Source organism: Hemitrygon akajei, chromosome 5 (assembly GCF_048418815.1).
Source record: "Hemitrygon akajei chromosome 5, sHemAka1.3, whole genome shotgun sequence".
Classification (NCBI taxonomy): Eukaryota; Metazoa; Chordata; class Chondrichthyes; order Myliobatiformes; family Dasyatidae; genus Hemitrygon; species Hemitrygon akajei.
In genome coordinates this window covers 120,759,864-120,783,793 of record NC_133128.1, presented here as the reverse complement: position 1 = coordinate 120,783,793, position 23,930 = coordinate 120,759,864, and the positions used below count along the sequence as shown (strand labels likewise).

General features: G+C 52.1%; 1 protein-coding gene across 1 annotated transcript; it reads right to left on the bottom strand.

The window, feature by feature from the left end:
* Positions 1-1,211: 1,211 nt before the first annotated feature.
* LOC140728119 (chondroitin sulfate synthase 2-like) lies at positions 1,212-23,688 on the bottom strand. Its single transcript, XM_073046333.1, is given in 5 exon segments — positions 1,212-3,759; positions 3,761-3,916; positions 5,745-5,927; positions 21,638-22,202; positions 23,271-23,688. Coding segments are annotated over 5 exon segments (2,274 nt in total). The 5' UTR covers positions 23,534-23,688; the 3' UTR covers positions 1,212-2,652.
* Positions 23,689-23,930: the final 242 nt, after the last annotated feature.

Genomic DNA, 23,930 nt, shown 5'->3' with positions numbered 1-23,930 from the left:
TACACTCCTCTGTACCTCCCTCCACCTGTCTGTATACCTACACCCCTCCGTCTGTCTCTGTACCTACACCCCTCTCTGTACCTCCCTCCACCTGTCTGTATCCCTACACCCCTCTGTTTGTCTCTGTGCCTACACCCCTCTCTGTACCTCCCTGCACTGTCCGTATACCTACATCTGTGTACCCACACCCCTCCCTCCGCCTGTGTACCTACACCCGTGTGTGCGTGAGGGTACCTCCCTCTGTCTGTGTACCTATGCCCGTGTGTGTGAGGGTACCTCCCTCCGGTGGTCCGTGTACCTACGCCCGTGTGTGTGAGGGTACCTCCCTCCGGTGGTCCGTGTACCTACGCCCGTGTGTGTGAGGGTACCTCCCTCCGGTGGTCCGTGTACCTACACCTGTCGTGTGTGTGTGTGTACCTACACCCGTGTGTGTGAGGGTACCTCCCTCCGGTGGTCCGTGTACCTACGCCCGTGTGTGTGAGGGTACCTCCCTCCGGTGGTCCGTGTACCTACGCCCGTGTGTGTGAGGGTACCTCCCTCCGGTGGTCCGTGTACCTACGCCTGTGTGTGTGAGGGTACCTCCCTCCGGTGGTCCGTGTACCTACACCTGTCGTGTGTGCTTCTCAACACATGCTCCTGGATATGGTACACTCAAGTGTGTGCCCAGTGAGTGGTGACCAGGTGCTATGGCTTTTAGAGCTGCGGGTGGGGCCAGGGAAGGGTGTGGAGGGGCCTGTGGGTGGGACACTTTGGTGAGAGGCTGAAGTGGTTCCGTGTGGGGGTGGAGGGATGCCAGACTGCGGCGCAGATGCTGTGATCCGACATGGGATAGCATGATCCCACAGGACAATGGGCGACCAGTGGCTCCCAGCTGCAGGTTGGATCCTGACCTCCTGTGCTTTCTGTGTGGAGTGGGCATGCTCCCCCCCGTGACTGCATGGGTTTGCCGTGGGCGCTCTAGTTCCCTCTCACATCCCAGAAATGTCCAGTGGCGGGTGGGCAAATTAGCCACCGTGTGCCGGGGTGGAATCGGGGCACAGCTGGCAGCAACCTGATGGCCAGCACAAAACAGTGGGCCGAAGGGCCTGTCTACGAAGGGAGGTGAGAGCGGCCCCTCCCTCCCACCGAGGGTTTGAGGGTGGGGTTCTTCGGAGATAATGAGAGTGTACATTTGTGAATTGCTGGTCAAAGTGAGGCAGGAAGAGAAAGAGTGAAGTTGAAAAATCAAAAATCAATTTATTTGAAACATTTTCCAATGCGCAGTATTTCACTGAGCCAACCTAATGTTGTAGATGTTTTTACTGCTGATCGTTACAATGTACTTGGAAACAATGTGGATTATATCATAGTTGTGAAGTTTGAAGATTCTCAAAATATATTTATAAATTGGAGTTGGGTTTGTTTCTTCTTTTGGAGATGGAATTAGTAGTTTTGAAATTCCCCAGGACCCAGATCAAACATGTTTTAGAGCCAGGCTGTACTGGGCACATCTGGAACTGGCGATCCTAAGCTGGGTACACAGTGGCTGTCCAGCTCCCACCATCCACCTCCTACAGTCCAAAACTTGCACTTACCGGTGCCGTTCGGTGCACACAGTTTGCAGAACTCCCAAATACATCACCAAAATCTGAAGTCCAGCTGTCCGTTCCACTGGCACCAGGCCACAACAGAGCGAGACTGGGAGGGGTTGCTTTCTCAGCCTCTCTCCTACACCAGCCCTTGGACCGGAGTACCAGTTACTCAGTGGAACACACATTTCTTTGGTCTAACGAGACTTCCTGATTGAACAGTAAGCGCCCAAACCCATCTGTACCGATGGAAGCCGAATCCAGGGTTTTGCAGTCCTTGCCCGGCGGGTTATAATCGGGTTTAAACCCCCCACGGGGACACGGGCTTTGCTACAGGTTTGTAAGTTCCCTGCCTCCTCTTCCATCTGAGCAGAGTTCACGCAGGCAGAGTGGCGCTGCCGAACCTAACGCTGACTTTGCATAGAGATTGTCGGAGAGCACGAGACGAGAGCTCCGTACGGAGAAGGCAATATCGAGCACTCTGTCCCTGCCCTGGGAGTGCGTGCCGGGGCGGTGACGCAGAGCACGGAGAAGGCAGTGTCGAGCACTCTGTCCCTGCCCTGGGAGTGTGCGAAGAGGCGGCGCGGAAGGAGGGAGGAGTGCACAACGGAGTGAGCGAGGGAGGGAGGATGCGACGGGGCGTGCGGAGGGATGAAGGGAAGGGGTGCAATGGAGTGGTCAGGAGGTGGGAGTGACTTACTGTGTGATAGGACTGCGCGGGAGGGAGGGAGGGAGGGAGGGAGGGATGAGGCAGCGCGGGATGAATGAGGGAGTTTGTGATTGGGGTGGTGCAGAGGGGAGGTGACAGGGTGGTGCAGAGGACACGCAGAGAGGGAAGGGTGCCTGTCCCATTGATGCCCACCCCGCTTGCGGAGTGACATGCTGGGCTGGTCCGCCTGCGGAGGGGCAACGCCATTCACAGAGGAGCGTCTGTGTCGCCTGGTCCAGCTGCGGAGCTGACCGTGACAGTGAGCACCTCCAGAGGGAACGGAAGCGGGGTGCAAGAGGACGGGGAACGTCGGAGGGCGGGTGATAGGGGGGCAGGGAAGGGGAGGGTCGGGAGGACGGGGGAATCCCACCCCCCTCAGGTGCTGTTGCCCTGTTCCTGATCGAAGAGCAGCATGGCCAGCTGTGCCCGGGAACCCAGCCCCAAGAGGTTACTCTGCAGGCAGCGGTGGTAGACGTCCTCGCTGGCCCGCGCGTCGCAGGCTCGCTGCCCGGGAGCCTGCCTGAGCGCAGGCTCCACCGCCCGGAAGACGTGCAGGCCCGAGAACTGGACGAACATCTGGTAGAGATCCAGCGATTCCAGCAGCTCGTCGCCATCCAGCACGGCCGCCGCCGCCACCTTGCTCCGCGTGGCCATGTAGTCCGCGTTGTAGAAGCAGGCGGCCTCGAAGAAGTCGCGGTCGAAGTGGCCGGCGTCCTTCAGCAGGTCGACGGTGAGGGGTGGCGGCTGATTGGGGTAGGCGACTCGAGGGTCGTACTCCTGGAAGGGGATGGGGAAGAAGACTTGGCGCTGGCCGATGCTGTTCATGCGGCAGCGGTTGAGGAAGTCCAGGCCGAGCTGGCTGCTGGGGGCCACCAGGAGGAAGAGCGTGTCTGCCGGGTACTTCTTGGAGATCACGTCCATCAGCTTGATCTGGGAGGGGGCGTCCGTCTTCACGCTGATCCACGGGATCTTGCTGCCGGGGTACTTCTTCTCGTACTGGGCGATCTGGGCCTTCAGGCCGCCAAAGATGTCATCGTGGCCGACGCGCTGCGCCTCCAGGGGCTCGTAGATGAAGAGGAGGGTGAGGACGGCGTTCTCCTCGCTCTCCAGCGCCGTCAGGGCGAACTCCTCCAGGAAGCGGGTGGCCCGGGCGCGCTCGCGGGCGCCCAGCGGGAGGATGACGTGCAGCCGGCTAGCCTCGGTCACGTACGGCATGGGGATGATCTCCACGGCGCTGAGCGGCCGGAGCAGGTGCACCCTGGTGGTGATGGAGCGGCTGTGGCCGCGCTCCGTGGCCGCCTCCAGGCCCAGGTCCAGCGTGTACTCCATGCCCCGGGTGGGGTCGAAGCGCCGGTAGCCGTTGAGGAGCCTCTGCTTGCGGAGCCGCAGCGCGGGCTGGTAGCGGCGGTTCAGCTCCCGCACGGCCGTCTCCAGCACGTCGCTGATGTCCAGCCGGTCGACGCCCCGCAGCTGGCAGCGGGGGGGCCCCGTCCGCGCACCAGAACACCTGCTCCTCCGTGAAGTAGTCCCAGCGCAGCACCTCAAACCGGCTGCGCGGCCGGAACGGGGGGCTGATGCCCAGCGGCCAGCTGGCCCACTCCCCCTCCTCGGCCAGGCCCGTCACGTTCCGCAGCTCCTCCTGCGAACGCAAGCACACGCAACGCCCAGTTACCGATGGCAGAACGGTAAATCAGACGTACCCCTCCCTCCCTCCCACATCATCATCCACGTGCCCATCTCAGAAGCTTTTAAATGTCCCCAATGTATTTGCCTCTGCGCCCCGCCTAGCAGGGCGTTCCACTCACTTACCTCCGACATCCCCTCATACTTTCCTCCAATCACCTATAAATTATCCCTCTGATATTAGCCATCTCCACCCTGGGAAAAAGTCTCCTAACTATTCTCTCTATCCATGTCTCTTATTATCTTGCATACCTCTATCAACTCTCCTCTCATCCTCCTTCGCTCCAAAGAGAAAAACCCAAGCTCATTCAACCTACCCTCATGAGACGTGCTCTCTAATCCAGGCAGCATCCTGGTGAATCTCCTCTGCACCCTCCCTGGAGTTTCTACATCCTTCCGGTAACGAGGCGACCAGAACGGAACTCCAGTTACTACGCGACACGTCTGGCTGGGATAGCACAGGGAGAGCGGCCTCCTGCTCTACCCAGCCAGCACAGGACGCAGATCGACCGGCCTGATGCGCTCCCCAGCTGGGGCAGGACGCGTGCGAGCGACAGGCTGCTCTGCCCTTCCAGGATAGTATAGGAAGCCATTCGGCCTGTCTGGGATAACACAGGGAGAGGAGGAGGGGGACATCCAGCTTGTTGGTTTGTGATAGAGGACGGCGGCAGAGACGCTGACTCTACCCCTCTCTCTCTGCACAGGCACGAGCACTCCAGCAATTGCTGAAGTTCATTGTGGTTCAGGCCCGCGTCCCATCCCAGCACGGATCACCGCGGCAGCCCGCGTGGCAAAGGGAGCCAAAATGCTGACTGACATTCGAGAGGGCAGGGAGAAATGAGGGACACATATCAGCACTGAGAATTAGCAGGGTACAGGGGAGGTGGGAGGTTTAGAGGGTAGAACAGATTGATACCACCATCTGCCTCATCGTGCGGAGCTCCGTGTAGTGCCCGCCCCAAAGTGAGACCCTCCCTCAATAATCCCCCCCCCCCCGTATTGCTGAGGCTTCCACCTCCCTGCAGAATGTTTTTGTTTTATATCAGACGTCTGGCATCTTGTCTGCCCCCCTCCCCCCAGAGCGGTAGGGGTGGAGGAGAGTGTGGGGGGTGGGGGCACCACCATTCCCAGCAGCACGATCCATTACTTACTTCCACCTTTGATACCTTAAAATGATGACCCCCTCATATTAGCTGTATCTGGACTCTGACGGAGTCTCTGTCCCTCAGACCCCCTAGCCTCATCCCACGACTGAACACTGTGGTAGGGGTCTGTCTGCGTGTGGGGGAAATGTGGGTGAGAGAGGCGCACTGGACTGGGGGTGTCTGGACGCGTGCTGGCTCGATGCCCACGTATCCTGTTCCAGTTACCACACGTGTCCCTGTCTCCCTCCCCACCCCCCACCAGAACAGAAACTGGCCGACATCACAGTGGTGACAGCGGTGAGGGGGTCTGATCAAACACACCACCCACCAAACAGAGAGAGCAAGCACTGATCAAACAGCCACACCCTCACTCCCAGAGCCATCGCACTGATAACATTTTAACATTTCCAAACCGGAAATCGTTTTAGGAAAAACTGGAAAGCTCCACAAATTCAAAGCAAGTTGGAGGAAACTCCCTCAGTACTGTCCCTCCGGACTGCCTATCCCACACTACGGCCACTCCCATGGCCAAGATCTGCCCCGGTAGGTCTGCTCCAGTTCCAGTGCTGCCCCTCCCACGGTACAGTCTTCCCTCCCTCCCCACCCCTTCTACTGTGGAGATCTGCCCCCGGTCAGCACCTGAAGTGTCTGGATCTCCCGGTAGGTCTGCTCCAGCTCCAGCTGTGTGAATCGCTTGTGCAGCCTGTACATCTGGACGGGCTCCAGCACCGGGTGGACGGTCAGAGCGCTGCGGAACCCCGCGTCCTCCTCCTTATCGGGGTCCGTCGCCTTCCCCAGCTCAAAGTAACGATACCGGGTGCCCTGTGGGGAGGGAGGCAAGCTTGTTACCCTTCTGGCGGAGCCTGTGTACCCCCAAGATGCCACTCTACCCACCCCACTCTCCCACTAGCCACCCTGCCCTCAGCCCCTGGTCTGACCCTCCCCAGGGCCCAACAGCCATTCAGCCCTTTTACACCATGCTGCTCGCCATTACATCAAGGGCTGCAGAGATTGGGCAAGCTGGGACCATTTCCCCGGGAGCGACAGAGGCTGAGGGGGGGTCTTGTAAAGGTCTGTACAATCATGAGGGTTGGGGATGGAGTGGATGGCCACGAACAGCTGCACAGGGTAGGGGAGAGTTAAATATTGTCACAGGAAATTGTTTATTGTCAGATGTACTGAGATACAGTGAAAGCTTGTCCTGCATCCTGTTCATACAGGCCCGATCATCACACAGTGCACCGGCAGAGCAGTAACAGAGTGCAGAATAAAAGTACAGAGACAGCGCAGTGCAGGCAGACAAGATCACGATGAGAAGGATGGTAGGGTGAAGACAACCCATGGTTGTCTACAGAGATGAACATCTAGTCAAGATTAAGAAAGAAGTTTTCTTAAGGTACAAAAACCAAACATCAGAAGCCCGATGTTTACAAGCCAGGGTCGGGGACTGGAGGCTGGTGGCAGCCAGTCCTGGGGTTGGCGGCCTGTCTGTGAGAGAGTGGGAAAGGGGCTGGTTTTGGCGGTGTCACTGCTGAATATTGTGCTGGCGTTGGAACGTGTGGGGACACACCTGGTAACAATAGAAAAGAGTACAGCAGAGATTCACCAGGCTGTTGTTTGGTGTGGAGAACTGTACCTACAAGGAGTCTGCCAAAACTTCTGATGAACTTCTACAGATTCACAGTGGAGAGTATCCCAACTGGCTGCGTGACGGCCTGGTACGGAAATACTAATGTGGAATGGAGAAAGTTACAGAAAGTGTCCCGCTAAGTCCGTCCCGCCACTGAGCACAGCCACTGGACAGCAGCGTCCACTACCCTGGCCAAGGCTCTCTTCTCACAGCTGCCGTCAGGAAGGAGGCACAGAAGCCTCAGGTCCCACACCACCGGGTTCAGGAATAGTTATTACCCTACAAATACGTATCCGAGTTCTGAACCAGCAGATAACTTCACCCAGGAGGTACATAGAACAAGCTGCAAGAAGAGATGGGAGAGGAGGGTACACATGCAAAGTTTAGAAGTGTTTGGACACATTCTTAGATAGGAATGGTGTAGAGGGATACAGGTTACATTCAGGGAAATAGGACTAGTGTCAATATCCATCATGGTCAGTACGCACAATATGATATAGGAGAAGATTAGGCCATTCAGCCCATTGAATCTACTACACCTTACTATCCCTCTCAACCCCGTTCTCCTGTCTTCTCCCCAGAACCTTTGATGCCCTGACTAATCAAGAACTTATCAACCTCCACTTTAAATAAACCCAATGACTTGGCCTCCACAGCCATCAGAGGCAGTGAATTCCAGAGAATCACCACCCTCTGGGTAAATAAATTCCTCCTCAACTCTTTCTAAAGAAATGTCCTCTATTTTAAGTCTGTGCCCTCTGGTCCTAGACTCCCCCACTATAGGAAACACCCTCTCTACATTCACTCTATCTGTGCCCTCTGGTCCTAGACTCCCCCACTATAGGAAACACCCTCTCCACATTCACTCTATCTAGGCTTTTCAATATTTGGTAAGTTGAATTGCTTCCTCCCCCCAGTCCCTGCTGAGCACAAACTACAAGAACATGAGGCTATAGAACATGGAAGTAGGCACAGAGGAGATGTCAGGGGTAAGTTTATATATATATATATATATAAAATAAAAAACGCAGAGTGGTGAGTGTGTGGAATGGGCTGCCAGCGACAGTGGTGGAGGTGGATATGATAGGGTCTTTTAATAAACTCCCGGACAGGTACATGGAGCTTAGAAAAATAGAGGGCTAGGCTACGGTCAATTATGGATAACTCTGAACATCCTCTACATAGCACCATCCAGAGACAGAGAAGCAGTTTCAGCGACAGGTTGCTATCGATGCAATGCTCCTCAGACAGGATGAAGAGATCAATACTCCCCAATGCCATTTGGCTTTACAATTCAACCGCCAGGAGTAAGATATGTTAAAGTGCCGGGGTTAGGACTCAATGTATTTAAAAAAACTACTTAAGAACTTTCTAAAAGCTATTATTAATGCTTTTTGAGAGGGTGTTTTTAGATGCATATCATATTTTTACTGAGTTAAGTATTGTATGTAATTAGTTTTGCTATAATAAGTGTATGGGACATTGGAAAAAATGTTGAATTTCCCCATGGGGATGAATAAAGTATCTATCTATCTATCTATCTAACCCTAGGTAATTTCTAAGCTAAGGACATGTTGGGCACAGCTTTGTGGGCTGAAGTATTGTGCTGAAGGTTTTCTATGTTTGGACTCTGAATTGCTTTGGGGGGGTGGGGTACAGTAGTGTAGTGTATCACTATTACAGCGCAGGCTAGCACCCTAACACTGGGGTTCAGTTCTCACCCCTGCCTGCTTGTTTGTTCTCCCCAGGACTGCATGCGTTCCTCCGGGTCCTCCCACAATCCAAAGATGGATGGGCTAGGGTTAGTGAACAATGAGCATACCGTGTTGGTGCGGGAAGGACGGAGACGCAAATGACGCATTTCACCGCATCTTTCAATGCTAGATTAACACCTTCATCTTTAACACTGGTTGGACCACAGGGGAGTACTGCATCCAGTTCCAGTCCCCACGCTATGGAACTGCACTATAGAGAGTGCAGAGGTGGTTCACCAGAATGTCATCTGGGACCGGAGACTGGAGAGACCGGGCTTGGAGTCAAAGTCGGGGGGACCATGGAGATACACGAAATCACACGGGTGGAGTCAAGGTGGTTTTGGAATTGGTTTACTATTGTCACACGAACTGAGATAGAGTGGAACACGTCTTGCAGGCTGTTAGATCATCACACGGTGCATTGAGGTAGAATGAGGTAAAACAGTAACAGAATGCAGAATAAAGTATAACAGTTACAGAGACGATAAGAATCAAGATCATAGTGAGGTAGATTGCAAGACCAGGATTACAGTATTTAATAGTCTGATAAACAGAGTGGAAGCTGTCCTTAATCCTGATTGTACAGGCTTTGAGGCTTTTGCTCGATGGGAGGGGGAGACTAGAGCAAGTCGGGGTGGGAGGGGCCTTTGATTACGCTGTCTGCTTTACTGAGGCAGTGAGAAGCGTAGAGAACCTGAGCAGAACGCACCCACAACTCTCTGCAGATTCTCATGGACACAGACAAAAACTAAACATCGGTTTGGGGCAAGGATGGATCCCAGCGGAAGCTGGATTCTGGAATGTTCCCTCAGGATTAGTGGAGACTCCCACAATGTGTTAGAGGCGCCTGGATAACCACTTCAGTCACCGAAGATGAGAAGGGTGTGGACAAAGTGCTGGGAAATGCAATTAGTCTGGGTGGCTACTAGATCAGTCTAGACCTAGTGGGCACAAGGGTCTGTCCTCTCTTAGTGATTACCACCACCCCTTCCCAGTCCCCCACAGCTGACACTCCCAGAGAAAACAGCCTCTCCATAATTCTCTAATTCTGATCATTTCTACCCCTCCCCCCTTTTCCATTCCCCATTCTGTCTTACCCCTTCTCTTCACCTGCCAATGCCCCCTCTCTTTTCCCCCATGGTCCACTCTCCTCTCCTATCAGATTCCTCCTTCTTCAGCCCTCTACCTTTTCCACCTATCACCTCACAGCTTCTTACTTCATCCACCCTCCCCGACACCCGCTCTCACATATCACCCTCCCTTGCTCCCATCACCTTTTCCAGCTTCTTCCCCCTTCATTTCCAGTCCCGAGGAAGAGCCTCGGCCCTAAACATCAGCTGTTTATTCCCCTCCCTAGATGCTGCCTGTCCTGGGTTCCTGCAGCATTGTGTGTGTGCTGCTCTAGATTTCCAGTGTCTGCAGAATCTCTTGTGCTTGTGTGTCTGTAACGTGTTCCTGGTCACCCAGGGAACAGGCTCTAATGGAGTCCGTGCTCCTGGAATCTAGCTCTTCCCGGGAAACGTGTTTCAGCAGCAATTTCGAAACTGTCCCAATACCAGGATGGGATTCTCCTCACAGGCCCCAGGATCAGAAACTCCACGGCTAACTGACACACCCGTCCACAACCCTCCTCCCTGTTAGGGATTATTCCATAGTTATGAAATTACAGGAACTTTAACAACAGATTTAATCAAACTCGAGCCACTTCAGAAAATAAAACTTCACCACAATTTAACCTCCGTCCCATACTTTGTGACAGTGAAACCAATCACTTAGTGTGGGGTCCCACTGAAACGACACAGGGAAGACAACAGACAGAAGTTCATGCTAATTGATGATCACTGAGAGCGAGATCAGGGAAGGTATTATGTCACCTCCTCCTGCCTTATTAAGCAATTCTGCAAATGCTGGAAACTTTAAGAAACACACAAAGCGCTGGAGGAACCTGAGGGTCGGGCAGCATCTACGAAGGGGAGTAAACCGTCGCCGTTTCGGGCTGAGACCCAGAGACACTAACGGAGTACTGTGTGAAGTTCTGCTCACCTGCCTACAGGAAGGATGTCAATAAGATTGAAAGAGTGGTGAGAAAAGTTACAAAGATGTCACCGAGACTTGAGCGCCCGAGTTATAAAGAAAGGTTCAATAGGTTAGGACTTTATTCCCTGGAGTGTAGGAGAATGAGGGGAGATTTGACAGAGGTGTACAAAATTATGAGGGGTATAGATAGGGTAAATGCAAGCAGGCTTTTTCCACCGAGGTTGGGCGAGACTAGAACTAGAGGTCATGGGTTAAGGGTAAAAGGTGAAATGTTTAAGGGGGATCTACTTCACTCTGAGGGTAGTGAGAATCTGGAACGAGCTGCCAATGGAAGTGGTGGAAGCGGGTTAGATTTAAGCGAAATGTGGGCAGGCACGTGGATGGGAGGAGAATGGAGGGCGATGGTCAGGTCGATGGGACTAGGCAGATTAATAGTCCGGCATGAACTAGATGGGCCGAAAGGTCTGCTTCTGTGCAGTGTTCCATGATTCTATGGTGTCAGGCTCACCAGCTTGCAATTTTCTGGCTTATTCTTAAAGCCTTTCTGATAAGCAAACCAACGTTAGTTATCCTCCAGCACCTCACCCGCTGCCAAACACGTTTTAAACATCTCTGCTCGGGCCCCTACAATTTCTGCACTAGACTTTTCCATTTCCCAGTTCCCGCTTCTACGTAGCTCAGTTTTAATCAGTGAGAACACCCCCACCACTGCAACCCACAGAGCAGGGGGTGGCCACAGAGGGAAGTGGGGTGGGGGAGGGAGAGAGAGATGGCATGCCAGTGTAGCTGTTCCTGTGACAGCGGCCCACAGGTATTGCCCCTGGGCACAATGCCAAGGCAGCACCAGGGATCGGAGGGGAGGACACAGCGAGAGGAGCTGAACAAGGGAGTTTGAAAGGATTCTACACTTTCTGACAGGATTGTGCACAGCCAGGGGCCTCTGTGACACAGTAGCAGATCTATCACACGATCAAACCCCCACCCTTCTCCAATCTGAACTCCCGGCAGCTTTCTGTCTACGTCAGCACTGCGAGCTCTGGACTGGGCTGAGAGCCGGGTCTGTGTTCCGGGCCTCGGGAGACCAGGTATGCTGCAGGGCTGCGTGTAGCCCATTCACGCGTCTGCTCTCTGGAACAGAGGCTGTTTGTCCCACATTCTGCCAGGGCCCCTTCCTGACAAGAACAGGAGCATAAGTCGGCCATCTGGGTTGTAGGCAATAAGGCTACGGCTGATCTGGCCGTAGACTCAACCACACCTACTGCCTTTTCCCCAGAAACATTCACTCTCCTGCTGAATACCCCCACCCACTAACTCAGCCCTCCACACCCCCAGTCACCACCACTTCTCCATTTCCTGTCACACACCTAAACAGACACTCCTGTAACAAGAGAAAAGCTGCAGATGCTGGAAATCGGAGCAACACACAAAATGCGAGAGGAACTCAGCAGGCCAGGCAACTTTTATTGAAAATACAGGCCGAAACCCTTCAGCAGGGCTGTGCCTAGTGTCACTTTATGGACATATAAACCATCTTGTGTATTTATATTTATTGTGCTTTATATTATTGTGTTCTTTATCTAATTCTTTTTCTGTGCTATATCGGATCCGGAGTAACAATTATTTTGTTCTTCTTTACACTCGTGTACTGGAAATGACATTAAATTATCTTCAATCTATGCAAAATTCTAACTAACATATTAAATGAGGCAGCCTCCACTGCTTTGCTGGGCAGAGAATGCCACAGATTCACTACTTCCTGTGAAAAGTAGTTCCTCCGCATCTCATCCTAAATCTATGCCTCCAACCCCGGAGGTTATGTCCCGTAGTTCGAGTCTCACTTTGCAGTGGAAACAACTTTCCTGCCTCTATCATACCTACCCTTTTCATAATTCCTACAAGATCCCCTCTCGTTCTTCTGAATTCTAGCAAGTATAGTCCCAGGTGATTCAACCTCTCAGAGTCCCTCATCTCTGGAATCAACCTGGTGAATCTCCTCTGCACGGCCTCCAAATATACCCTTCCAGTGAGGAGACCGGGTGAGGCTTCATAGCTGTAGCAAAACCCTTCTGCTCTTAAAACTTAATCCTTCATGCAATGACGGCGTAGTCCAACTTCAAAGTCCGAAGTAACTTCTATCAAAGTACATATATGTCACCATATACAACCGAGATTCATTTCCCTGCAGGCACACTCAATAATTCTATAGAATAGTAACGATAACTGAATCAATAAATGACCTCCGGGCTTTCAACCGGAGTGAAGACAAACCGTGACAGTGTAAACAGAAACAACAACATAAATAAATAATAAATACCGAGAACATGAGATGAAGACTCTTTGAAAGTGAGTCCATGGCTGTGGGAACAGTTCAGTGATGGAGCAAGCAAAGTTATCCCGTGGTTCAAGAGCCTGCTGGTTGAGCGGTAATAACTATTGTTAAACCTGGTGGAGCGAGTCCCTAGGCTCTTGTACCTTCCTCCTGAAGTCCGCAGCGAGACAGAGCACGGCCTGAGTCTCGGAGGGTGGGTGCCACTTTCCTGTAACAGTGTTTCATGTCGATGTGGCTGGGAGGTTCTTCACCCGTGATAGACTCTGCCGTATCCACTACTTCTTGTAGGATTTTCCGCTCAAGGACATTGTTGTTTCCATACCAGGCCATGATGCAGCCAGGCAGTATACTCGCCACTACACGTCTATAGAAGTTTGTCAGTTTTAGACATCATGCCGAATCTCCTCAAACTCCTAAGGAAGTAGAGGTGCTGCTGTGCTTTCTTCATAATTGCACTTACACGTTGAGGCCAGGACCTGTCCTCTGAAATGATAACACTTCAGTTTAAAGCTGCCAACCCTCTCCATCTCTGATCCTCCAGTGAGGACTGGCTCATGGACCTCTGATTTTCATAGAAACATAGAAAACCTACAGCACAATACAGGCCCTTCGGCCCACAAAGTTGTGCCAAACATGTCCCTACCTTAGAAATGACTAGGCTTACCTATAGCCCTCTATTTTACTAAGCTCCATGTACCTATCTAAAAGCCTCTTAGACCCCATCATATCCGGCTCCACCACCGTTACTGGCAGCCCATTCCATGCACTCACCACTCTCTGAGTAAAAAACTTAACCCTGACATCTCCTCTGTACCTACTCCCCAGCACCTTAAACCTGTGTCCTCTTGTGGCAACCATTTCAGCCCTGGGAAAACACCTCTGACTATCCACACGATCAATGCCTCTCATCATCTTATACACCTCTATCATGTCACCTTTCATCTGAGTTCACTCAACCTATTTTCATAAGGCATGCTCCCCAATCCAGGCAACATCCTTGTAAATCTCCTCTGCACCCATTCTATGGCTTCCACATCCTTCCTGTAGTGAGGCGACCAGAACTGAGCACAGTACTCCAAGTGGGGTCTGACCAGGGTCCTATATAGCTGCAACATTACCTCTCGGCTCCTAAATTCAATTCCACGATTGATGAAGGCCAATACACCATACACCTTCTTAACCAGTCATCCTGCGCAGCTGCTTTGAGCATCCTATGGACTCAGACCCCAAGATCCCTCTGATCCTCCACACTTCCAAGAGTCTTACCATTAATACCATATTCTGCCATCATATTTGACCTACCAGAATAAACCACTTCACACTTATCTGGGTTGAACTCCATCTGCCACTTCTCAGCCCAGTTTTGCATCCTATCAATGTCCTGCTGTAACCTCTGACAGCCCTCCACACTATCCACAACACCTCCAACTTTTGTGTCATCAACAAATTTACGAACCCATCCCTCCATTTCCTCATCCAGGTCATTTATAAAAATCACAAAGAGTAGGGGTCCCAGAACAGATCCCTGAGACACACCACTGGTCACTGACCTCCATACAGAATATGACCCGTTGACAACCACTCTTTGCGTTCTGTGGGCAAGCCAGTTCTGGATCCACAAAGCAATGTCCCCTTGGATCCCATGCCTCTTTACTTTCTCAATAAGCCTTGCATGGGGTACCTTATCAAATGCCTTGCTGAAATCCATATACACTACATCTACTGTTCTACCTTCATTAATGTGTTTAGTCACATCCACAAAAAATTCAATCAGGCTTATAAGGCACGACCTGCCCTTGACAAAGCCATGCTGACTATTCCTAATCATATTATGCCTTTCCAAATGTTCAAAAATGCTGCCTCTCAGGATCTTCTCCATCAACTTACCAGCCACTGAGGTAAGACTCACTGGTCAATAATTTCCTGGGCTATCTCTACTCCCTTTCTTGAATAAAGGAACAACATCTGCAACCCTCCAATCCTCTGGAACCTCTCCCATCCTCATTGCTGCTTCAAAGATCATTGCCAGAGGCTCAGCAATCTCCTCCCTCACCTCCCACAGTAGCCTGGGGTACATCTCATCCGGATCTGGCGACTTATCCAACTTGATGCTTTCCAAAAGCTCCAACATATCCTCTTTTTTTAATATCTACATGCTCAAGCTTTTCGGTCTGCTGCAAGTCATCACTACAATCACCAAGATCCTTTTCCATAGTGAATACTGAAGCAAAGTATTCATTAAGTACCTCTGCTATTTCCTCCAGTTCCATACACACTTTCCCACTGTCACACTTGATAGGTCCTATTCTTTCACATTTTATCCTCTTGCTCTTCACATACTTGTAGAATGCCTTGGGGTTTTCCTTAATCCTGCCCACCAAGGTCTTCTCATGGCCCCTTCTGGCTCTCCTAATTTCCTTCTTAAGCTCTTTCCTATTAAGCTTATAATCCTAGATCTCTAACATTACCTAGCTCTCTGAACCTTTTGTAAGCTTTTCTTTTCTTCTTGACTAGATTTATTACAGCCTTTGTACACCATGGTTCCTGTACCCTACCATCACTTCCCCGTCTCATTGGAATGTACCTATGCAGGACTCCACACAAATACCCCCATAACATTTGCCACATTTCTTCCGTACTTTTCCCTGAGAACATCTGTTTCCAATTTAAGCTTCCAGTTTCTTGCCTGATAGCCTCATAATTCCCCTTACTCCAATTAAACGCTTTTCTAACTTACCTGTTCCTATTTCTCTCCAATGCTATTGTAACGGAGATTGAATTATGATCACTATCTCCAAAATGCTCTCCCACTGAGAGATCTGACACCTGACCAGGTTCATTTCCCAATACCAAGTCAAGTACAGCCTCTCCTCTTGTAGGCTTATCTACATATTGTGTCAGAAAACCTTCCTGAACACACCAAACAAACTCCACCTCATCTAAACCCCTCGCTCCAGGGAGATGCCAATCGATATTTGGGAAATTTAAATCTGCCATCACGGCAACTGTTATTATTACACCTTTACAGGTTTCCCTATCTGCTCCTCAATATTCCTGGTACTATAAAAAACACTCAGTAAAGTTATTGACCCCTTCTTGTTCCTAACTTCCACCCACAGAGACTCCGTAGACAATCCCTCCATGGCGTCCACCTTTTCTGCAGCTGTGACACTATCTCTGATCAACAGTGCCACACCCCCACCCCTTTTGCCTCTCTCCCTGTCCTTTCTGAAACATCTAAAGCCTGACACTCGAAGTAACCATTCCTGTCCCTGAGCCATCCAAGTCTCTGTAACGGCTACAACATCATATCTCCAAGTATTGATCCACACTCTAAGCTCATCCGCTTTGTTCATGATGCTTCTTTCATTAAAATAGACGCATCTCAAACCGTCGGTCTGAGTGTGTCCCTTCTCTATCACCTGCCTATCCTCCCTCACACTCTGTCTCCAAGCTTTCTCTATTTGTGAGCTAACCTCCTCTTCCCCAGTCTCTTCAGTTCGGTTCCCACCCCCCAACAATTCTAGTTTAAACTCTCCCCAGAAGCCTTAGCAAACCTCCCCGCTAGGATATTGGTCCCCCTGGGATTCAAGTGCAACCCGTCCTTTTGTACAGGTCACACCTGCCCCAAAAAAGGTCCCAATGATCCAGAAATCTGAATCCCTGCCCACTGCTCCAATCCCTCAGCCACGCATTTATCCTCCACCTCATTCTATTTCTATTCTCACTGTCACGTGGCACAGGCAGTAATCCTGAGATTACTGAGCGAAGGGCGCTGAGTAGGCTACGGTCAATTATGGATAACTCTGAACATCCTCTACATAGCACCATCCAGAGACAGAGAAGCAGTTTCAGCGACAGGTTACTATCGATGCAATGCTCCTCAGACAGGATGAAGAGGTCAATACTCCCCAATGCCATTAGGCTTTACAATTCTACCGCCAGGACTTAAGAACTTTTTAAAAGCTATTATTAATGCTTTTTGAGATAGTGATTTAGATGCATATGATATTTTTTACTGAGTTAAGTATTGTATGTAATTAGTTTTGCTACAACAAGTGTATGGGACATTGGAAAAAAAGTTGAATTTCCCCATGGGGATGAATAAAGTATCTATCTATCTATCTATCTACCTTTGTGGCCCTGTTTCTCAACTTCTTTCCTAACTCCCTGTGGTCTTCTTTCAGGACCTCTTCCCTTTTCCTACCTATGTCATTGGTACCAATATGTACCACGACCTCTGGCTGTTCTCCCTCCCACCGCAGGATATCTTGGACGCAATCTGAATCATCCCAGACCCTGGCACCTGGGAGGCAAACTACCATCTGAGTTTCTTTCTTGCAACCACAGAATCACCTGTCTGACCCCCTAACTATAGAGTCCCCATCACTGCTGCCATCCTCTTCCTTTCCCTACCCTTCTGAGCCACAGGGACAGACTCTGTGCCAGAGGCCTGGCCACTGCCCCCAGGTAGGCTGTCCCCCCCCCCAACAGTACTCAAACAGGAGTACTTATTGTTAAGGGGTACAGCCACAGGGGTACTCTCTAGTACCTGACTCTTCCCCGTCCCCTCCTGACTGTGACCCATTTGTCCGTCTCCCATGGCCCCGGTGTGACCACCTGCCTATAACTCCTCTCTATCACCTCCTCACTCTCCCTGACCAGGCGAAGGTCATCGAGCTGCATCTTCAGTTCCCTAACGCAGTCTCTAAGGAGCTGCAGCTCGACACACCGGGTGCAGATATGGCCGTCCGGGAGGCTGGGAGACTTCAGGACTTTCCACATCTGACACCGAGCACAGAAAACTGGCCTCACACACATACTTCCTACCTCGCCTCATCCCGTTACCCGCCTAAGCCTGTTGAGCCAAAGCCCTGTCACTCTGCTGCCCACTGGATATGGCGGCCTTTTTGAACCTTTCGTGCTCTACTGGCTGACGTCACCCGCCTGCGCAGTCTCGCCTCTCTTTAACCCCGAGTAGTAATAAACTCCCTTCACTCCGAAAAATCAGCCGTTCACTCGCAACCTTCGTGCTCCTGAAGTCTACAATCAGCTCCTTGGTCTTGCTGACATTGATGACAGGTGGTTGTTGTGGCACCACTCAGCCAGATTTTCAATCTCCCTCCTGTATACTGATTCATCACCATCAGTCCACAGCAGCGGTGTCATCGGCAAACTTGAACATGACATTGGAGCTGTGCTCAGCCTCCCAGTGGTAAGTGCAAAGCCAGAAGAGCAGGGGCTAAACACACAGCCTGGTGGTGCAGCTGTGCTGATGGAGATCGAGATGTTGTTGCCAATCCTAACCGCCTGGGGGCTGAAATTCAACACCCCGTTACACAACGAGGTATTGAGGCCAAGGTCTTGAAGCCAATTGATTAGTTTTGGGGGGGATGACGGTATTGAATCTGAGCTGTAGTCAATAAAGAACATCCTGATGTATACATTTTTGCTGTCCAGATGTTCCAGGGTTGAGTAAGAGCCAATGAGATGGCATCTGCTGTGGACCCGTTGCTCCGACAAGTAAATTGGAGCGGATCCAAGTCACTTCTCAGGCAGGAGCCAATGTGTTTTATCACCAGCCTCTCACATACACAGAAATGAAGTGTTTTAAGTGCTACTGGGCAAAAGTCATTGAAGCAGGACACCACACCCTTCTTGGGCTCCCGGATAACATTTGCCTTCTTGCTAACTTGTTGCCGCTGCAAACCAACTTTTCGTGATTCCAGGTATAAGCTCTGCCAAGTACCTCTGCACAACGGAGTGCTGAAATCTTTCACCAATTACAACCTGATCTCTTCCAAAGTTGATGACCTCACATGTACTGTGGTACTCCATCGGCCAGACCCTTGCCCACTCACCAAACCCGTCTCCGTCTCTGCTAACTCTCCACAATTCGTTCTCCCACTCAATGTCACCAGCAAGCTTCGATACTCCTCACTCAGTCTTCTCCTCCAAATCGTTAATGTATGTCGTGAACAGTTATGAGCCCAGCACTCTGCTCCCCACTCACTGCCAATCCCTTTTATCCCAATGCTCTACCTTCTATCGGTTAACCGACCAACTCCGCACATCCTTACCTTATGGGTAAGTCCCTTCTGCAGCAGCTTATCGAATGCCTTCTGGAAACCCAAGGCCAGAAAAAGCCCCTGCTCCTCTCCATCTACTGCACTGCTCACCGTTTCCACCACTGACCCCTCATGACAACAACCTTCCCCGGCAAAGCAAAAGAGCTTCGGGAATAGGGGTGGAGTACATGCTCCTGTTTACGTCAACAGTGCTGAGGACAGGGGCTCCCGAGTTTCACCGAGGTCAGGGGCCCCAGAGTTTCATGCTTATTTTATATTATTTATTTTGTTTAGTGATCCAACACAGAACAGGGCCTTCTGGCCCACTGAGCCTGTTGCCCAGCAACCCACCGATTTAAGCCAAGCCTAACCAGGACAGTTTACAATGATCCTGCTAACCGGTACATCTTTGGACTGTGGGGAGAAACCGGAGGAAACACGCGCATACATGGGAAGAACATGCAGAAGTTCCCAGGAGTGAACATCACCAATAACCTCTCCCGGCCCAATCACCTCGACGTCACGGCCAGGAAAACTCACCAAGGCCACAACTTCCCCAGCAGGCTAACGAAATTTTTATTAAAACACCATTCTGTCTGGACGCATAAACAGCTTGGCACGACAACTGCTCTGCCCCTGACCACAAGCAACTGCGGAGTTATGGACACAGCTCAGCGTGTCACAGAAACCCGTCCATGTCTCTGTCTGTACTGCTCACTGCCTCAGTAAAGCAGCCAGCACACTCAAATACCCACCCGCACGGACATTCTGTCTCCGAATCTCCTGCCCAACCTCCCAACGAGCAGAAGGTGCTAAAGCCTGAAAGCACGTACCAGGCTCAAGGACAGCTTCCAGCCTACTGGTACAAGATGATTGAATGGTTCCCTAGTACAAGATGGAAGCTTGACCTCACAATCTACCCCATCATGCTCCTGCACCTTTATAACTGTAGAACTTTCTCTGCAACTGTTATTGTTATGCCTGGACAAGCTCGTTATGGTCTTACACATTGTCTACCTGCACTGCACTCTCTCTGCAACTGTTATACTTCATTGTTGTTGATTCTCCTTGTCCTACCTCAATGCACTGTACATAACGATCAGCATACGTTTTCCACTGTGCATGTGACAATAAACCAGCCAGTACTATGAGAAATTCAGTTATACTTCAACCCCTTTCCAAGAGGATCCCCAACTACAAGCTCTTTAATTTCACCCGTCTCATTGCACAGGACCAGATCCGCATCGTGCTCAGCCTCTGTGGCAGAGCACGGCCTTGGGCAACCAAACCCCCCTCATCGGCTAAGTTACCACACCATAAACCAATCAAACAACTGCCACAGCGTCTCCCCACTCCCCAGCTGACCCTCCCTCAGTACTGGCCCCTCACACCTTCCCCTACCTTGCACTCACCCCAGCCCTGCCCCATCTTCCCACTCAGCCCCTTTACTTCACTGACCTCACCCACCTCGTACTCACCCACACAGGTGATGGCCACGACGTGGATGAAGCAGTGCCCAGGCCACTCATGATCTCCCCCCCCCCCCCCACCCAAACCATCTACTGCAGCCTACATCACCCATCTCCCACCAACCATCTACCCTAGCCTAACCCCTCCCTACAGTTTAAACCCCGATCCCCTACCACCCGTCTCCCCCCAATCCATCTACCCTAGCCTAACCCCTCCCTACAGTTTAAACCCCGATCCCCTACCACCCGTCTCCCCCCAATCCATCTACCCTAGCCTAACCCCTCCCTACAGTTTAAACCCCGATCCCCTACCACCCATCTCCCCCCAATCCATCTACCCTGGCCTAACCCCTCCCTACAGTTTAAACCCCGATCCCCTACCACCCATCTCCCCCCAATCCATCTACCCTAGCCTAACCCCTCCCTACAGTTTAAACCCCGATCCCCTACAACCCGTCTCCCCCCAATCCATCTACCCTAGCCTAACCCCTCCCTACAGTTTAAACCCCGATCCCCTACCACCCGTCTCCCACCAACCATCTACCCTGGCCTAACCCCTCCCTACAGTTTAAACCCCGATCCCCTACCACCCGTCTCCCACCAACCATCTACCCTGGCCTAACCCCTCCCTACAGTTTAAACCCCGATCCCCTACCACCCGTCTCCCACCAACCATCTACCCTAGCCTAACCCCTCCCTACAGTTTAAACCCCGATCCCCTACTTAACCTCTCACAGTTTATCCCCTTCCCTCAACCATCTACCCCATCCATACTTAACTATGGACCGTTGGAATAATGAAATATTTAGCTGCATTCCACTTGAAAAAATTACTTATAATTTAAGAAATGAATATGATATATTTTTGAAAATTTGGCACCCTTATTTACAAAAGATAGGACTTGTATATTTAATCCTTCGAAGATAAAATTATTAGATATTTGGGGAATAAATCAATAAATAAATAAATATACTGAAGCTATTTTGAACTCCATGAAGCATGTGGGGATCTCCCAATATCCAGGCGATCTTTCTTTCTTCCTTTCTCTTTTTTTCTTCTTTTTTTAGATAGGGATGTTATGGGGGGGGGGGGAAGGGTTAAGGGGAGGGGGGAGGGCTGATATTTTTTTTCATTACTCTATTATTCTATGTAATTATCTTAAAGATTTAATAAAAAATATATTTAAAAAACCATCTACCCCAGCCTACAGTTTAAACCCCAAGCCCGTTCTTCAGTCCCTCCTACCTGGTACTCGCTGACACAGTTGACCGCTACGTAGTCGATGACACAGCGCCCCAGCCACTCGTCGGCCCGGCCGCTCACGATCTCGTTGCGACAGCTCTCCAGGTGAGGCTGCAGCCTGACCAACAGGCTACGGGATAACAGGTAGCCGAAGCCCCCCAGGCAGTACCGGCCCTCCGTGTCGCCGCCGATGAACTCCTCGGGGCGGCCCATGTACAAGTCTGCGTCGATGCTCAGGTGCTCGACCAGGGCTTTCACGCGGTCCGGCTCCGTGTACGTGTCGTCCTGCACGAAAAAGAACCAGTCGTAGTCGGCAGCGTAGTGCTGGAAAACGTACTTCACTGTCTGGTACATGTTCCAGGTGGGCCTCTCGTCCCCGTGCGTCACGATGTACATCCCGTGCGGAACCTTCCTCCCTCTCGTGCCGGTGAAGTACAACACTTTGTCCATGTGGCTGCCCATTGTCCGGTTCACAGCCACCGCCAGGGTGTTTAGCGTGCTCTTTGACGTGAGGACACCCACAAACAGACGCTCCCGGATGCCCAGCTCTGTGCTAATGTAGCGGGACCTGCAGACACACACAGGGTCACTCACCCCTGGAACCGGGGCACAGGGTCACCCACCCCTGGAACTGGGGCAGTACGAGGCAGACAGAGTGAATGAGGCTCCCTCTACACTGTCCCCTCACACACTCCCAGGGTCAGACACAGAGTGAAGCTCCCTCCACACTGTCCCATCACACACTCCCAGGGTCAGACACAGAGTGAAGCTCCCTCCACATCATCCATCACACACTCCCGGGGTCAGACACAGAGTGAAACTCCCTCTACACTGTCCCATCACACACTCCCAGGATCAGACACAGAGTGAAACTCCCTCCACACCGTCCCATCACACACTCCCGGGGTCAGACACAGAGAGAAGCTCCCTCTACACTGTCCCATCACACACCCCGGGGTGGAGGGATTGAGTTCAAAAGAGAGGGTTGTTTTGCTATTAAGTTGCTGCTGGTGTTCTGCTGAATAAGCCATGTTGGAGCTGGAATGTGTGGCCACACTTGTGGGCTATCCCCAGCACATCCTCGGGTTGCGTTGGTTGTTAACACAAGCTACACGTTTCACTGTTTCCATCTACATGTGATAAATAAATTAATCTCAATGGATGTTGGTCTGTGCTGAGGGGATGCTGGTGTTGAACGCTGAGCTCTAAACAGGTTTGTTACCGTTGTCCCGTTAACCCCAGGCCGAGTGGACAGCCAGGCAGACTGCAGACCACGGTCCCGGTAGCCACAGGTCCTGGCTCAGGCAGGTTTAAAAGTTAGATGGTCACCCGCGGTAAGGGTGCCTAAAACCGGATTGGGCACGGGTGTAAGGCGGTTTGAGAGACACGTTGTCAACGTGCTGGAAAGTGTATAGCTCTGGCAGGTACAATTAAACTATTTTAAACACATTTAGACAGTGACATAACAGGGAGATGGGACAGGGGGACCAACTGCTGGCAAATGGGGCTGAGGTCAGCGGGGACGAGTTGGGCTGGTGCCGAACCTCTGCGACCATCGCAACCACAGAGCAGCCCAGTGTAACATATTGATAGATCCATCCCCGGAGTTACAGCGGACTGGCCCGTCGCCTCTCACCTGACCGTTTTCTTGGCCGGTTTCTTGGGGCTCGCCGCCTTGTACGGGACGATCCTGGGCTCGAAGTCCTGCGCGCTGTCGCCCTCAGGACCCGCGGGGACCGAGTTGGCCTTGCGGACCCGGAGCCCGGGGCTGTCGCGGGCGGGTGGGCACGGCTCCTCCACCCAGCTGATGCTGAGCAGGCTCAGGGTGAAGCCGAGCGAGATGCCGACCACCACAGGGCCCAGCGGCCGCAGCGTGGTCAGCAGCGCCGAGCGGCGCATGGCGGCCGCCCTCCGGACACCGGGCACAGAGCAATGGTCAGCCGGCAGTGGGACTCGGGCCCGGGTTCGGGGACCTCCGGGCGGCGGGAAGCGGCAGATCCGAGCCACAAACTCGCTCTCCCCCGCGCCGCCGCTTCCCTTTGTCCGGGCGCTCCTCCTCCTCCTGACGTGGCCGCAGTAACCCCGCCCCAGGCCAGCCGTAACCCCGCCCACCCCGCCCCAGGCCAGCCGTAACCCCGCCCACCCCGCCCCAGGCCAGCCGTAACCCCGCCCACCCCGCCCCAGGCCAGCCGTAACCCCGCCCACCCCGCCCCAGGCCAGCCGTAACCCCGCCCACCCCGCAAACCCCGCCCCAGGCCAGCCGTAACCCCGCCCACCCCGTCCCAGGCCAACCGTA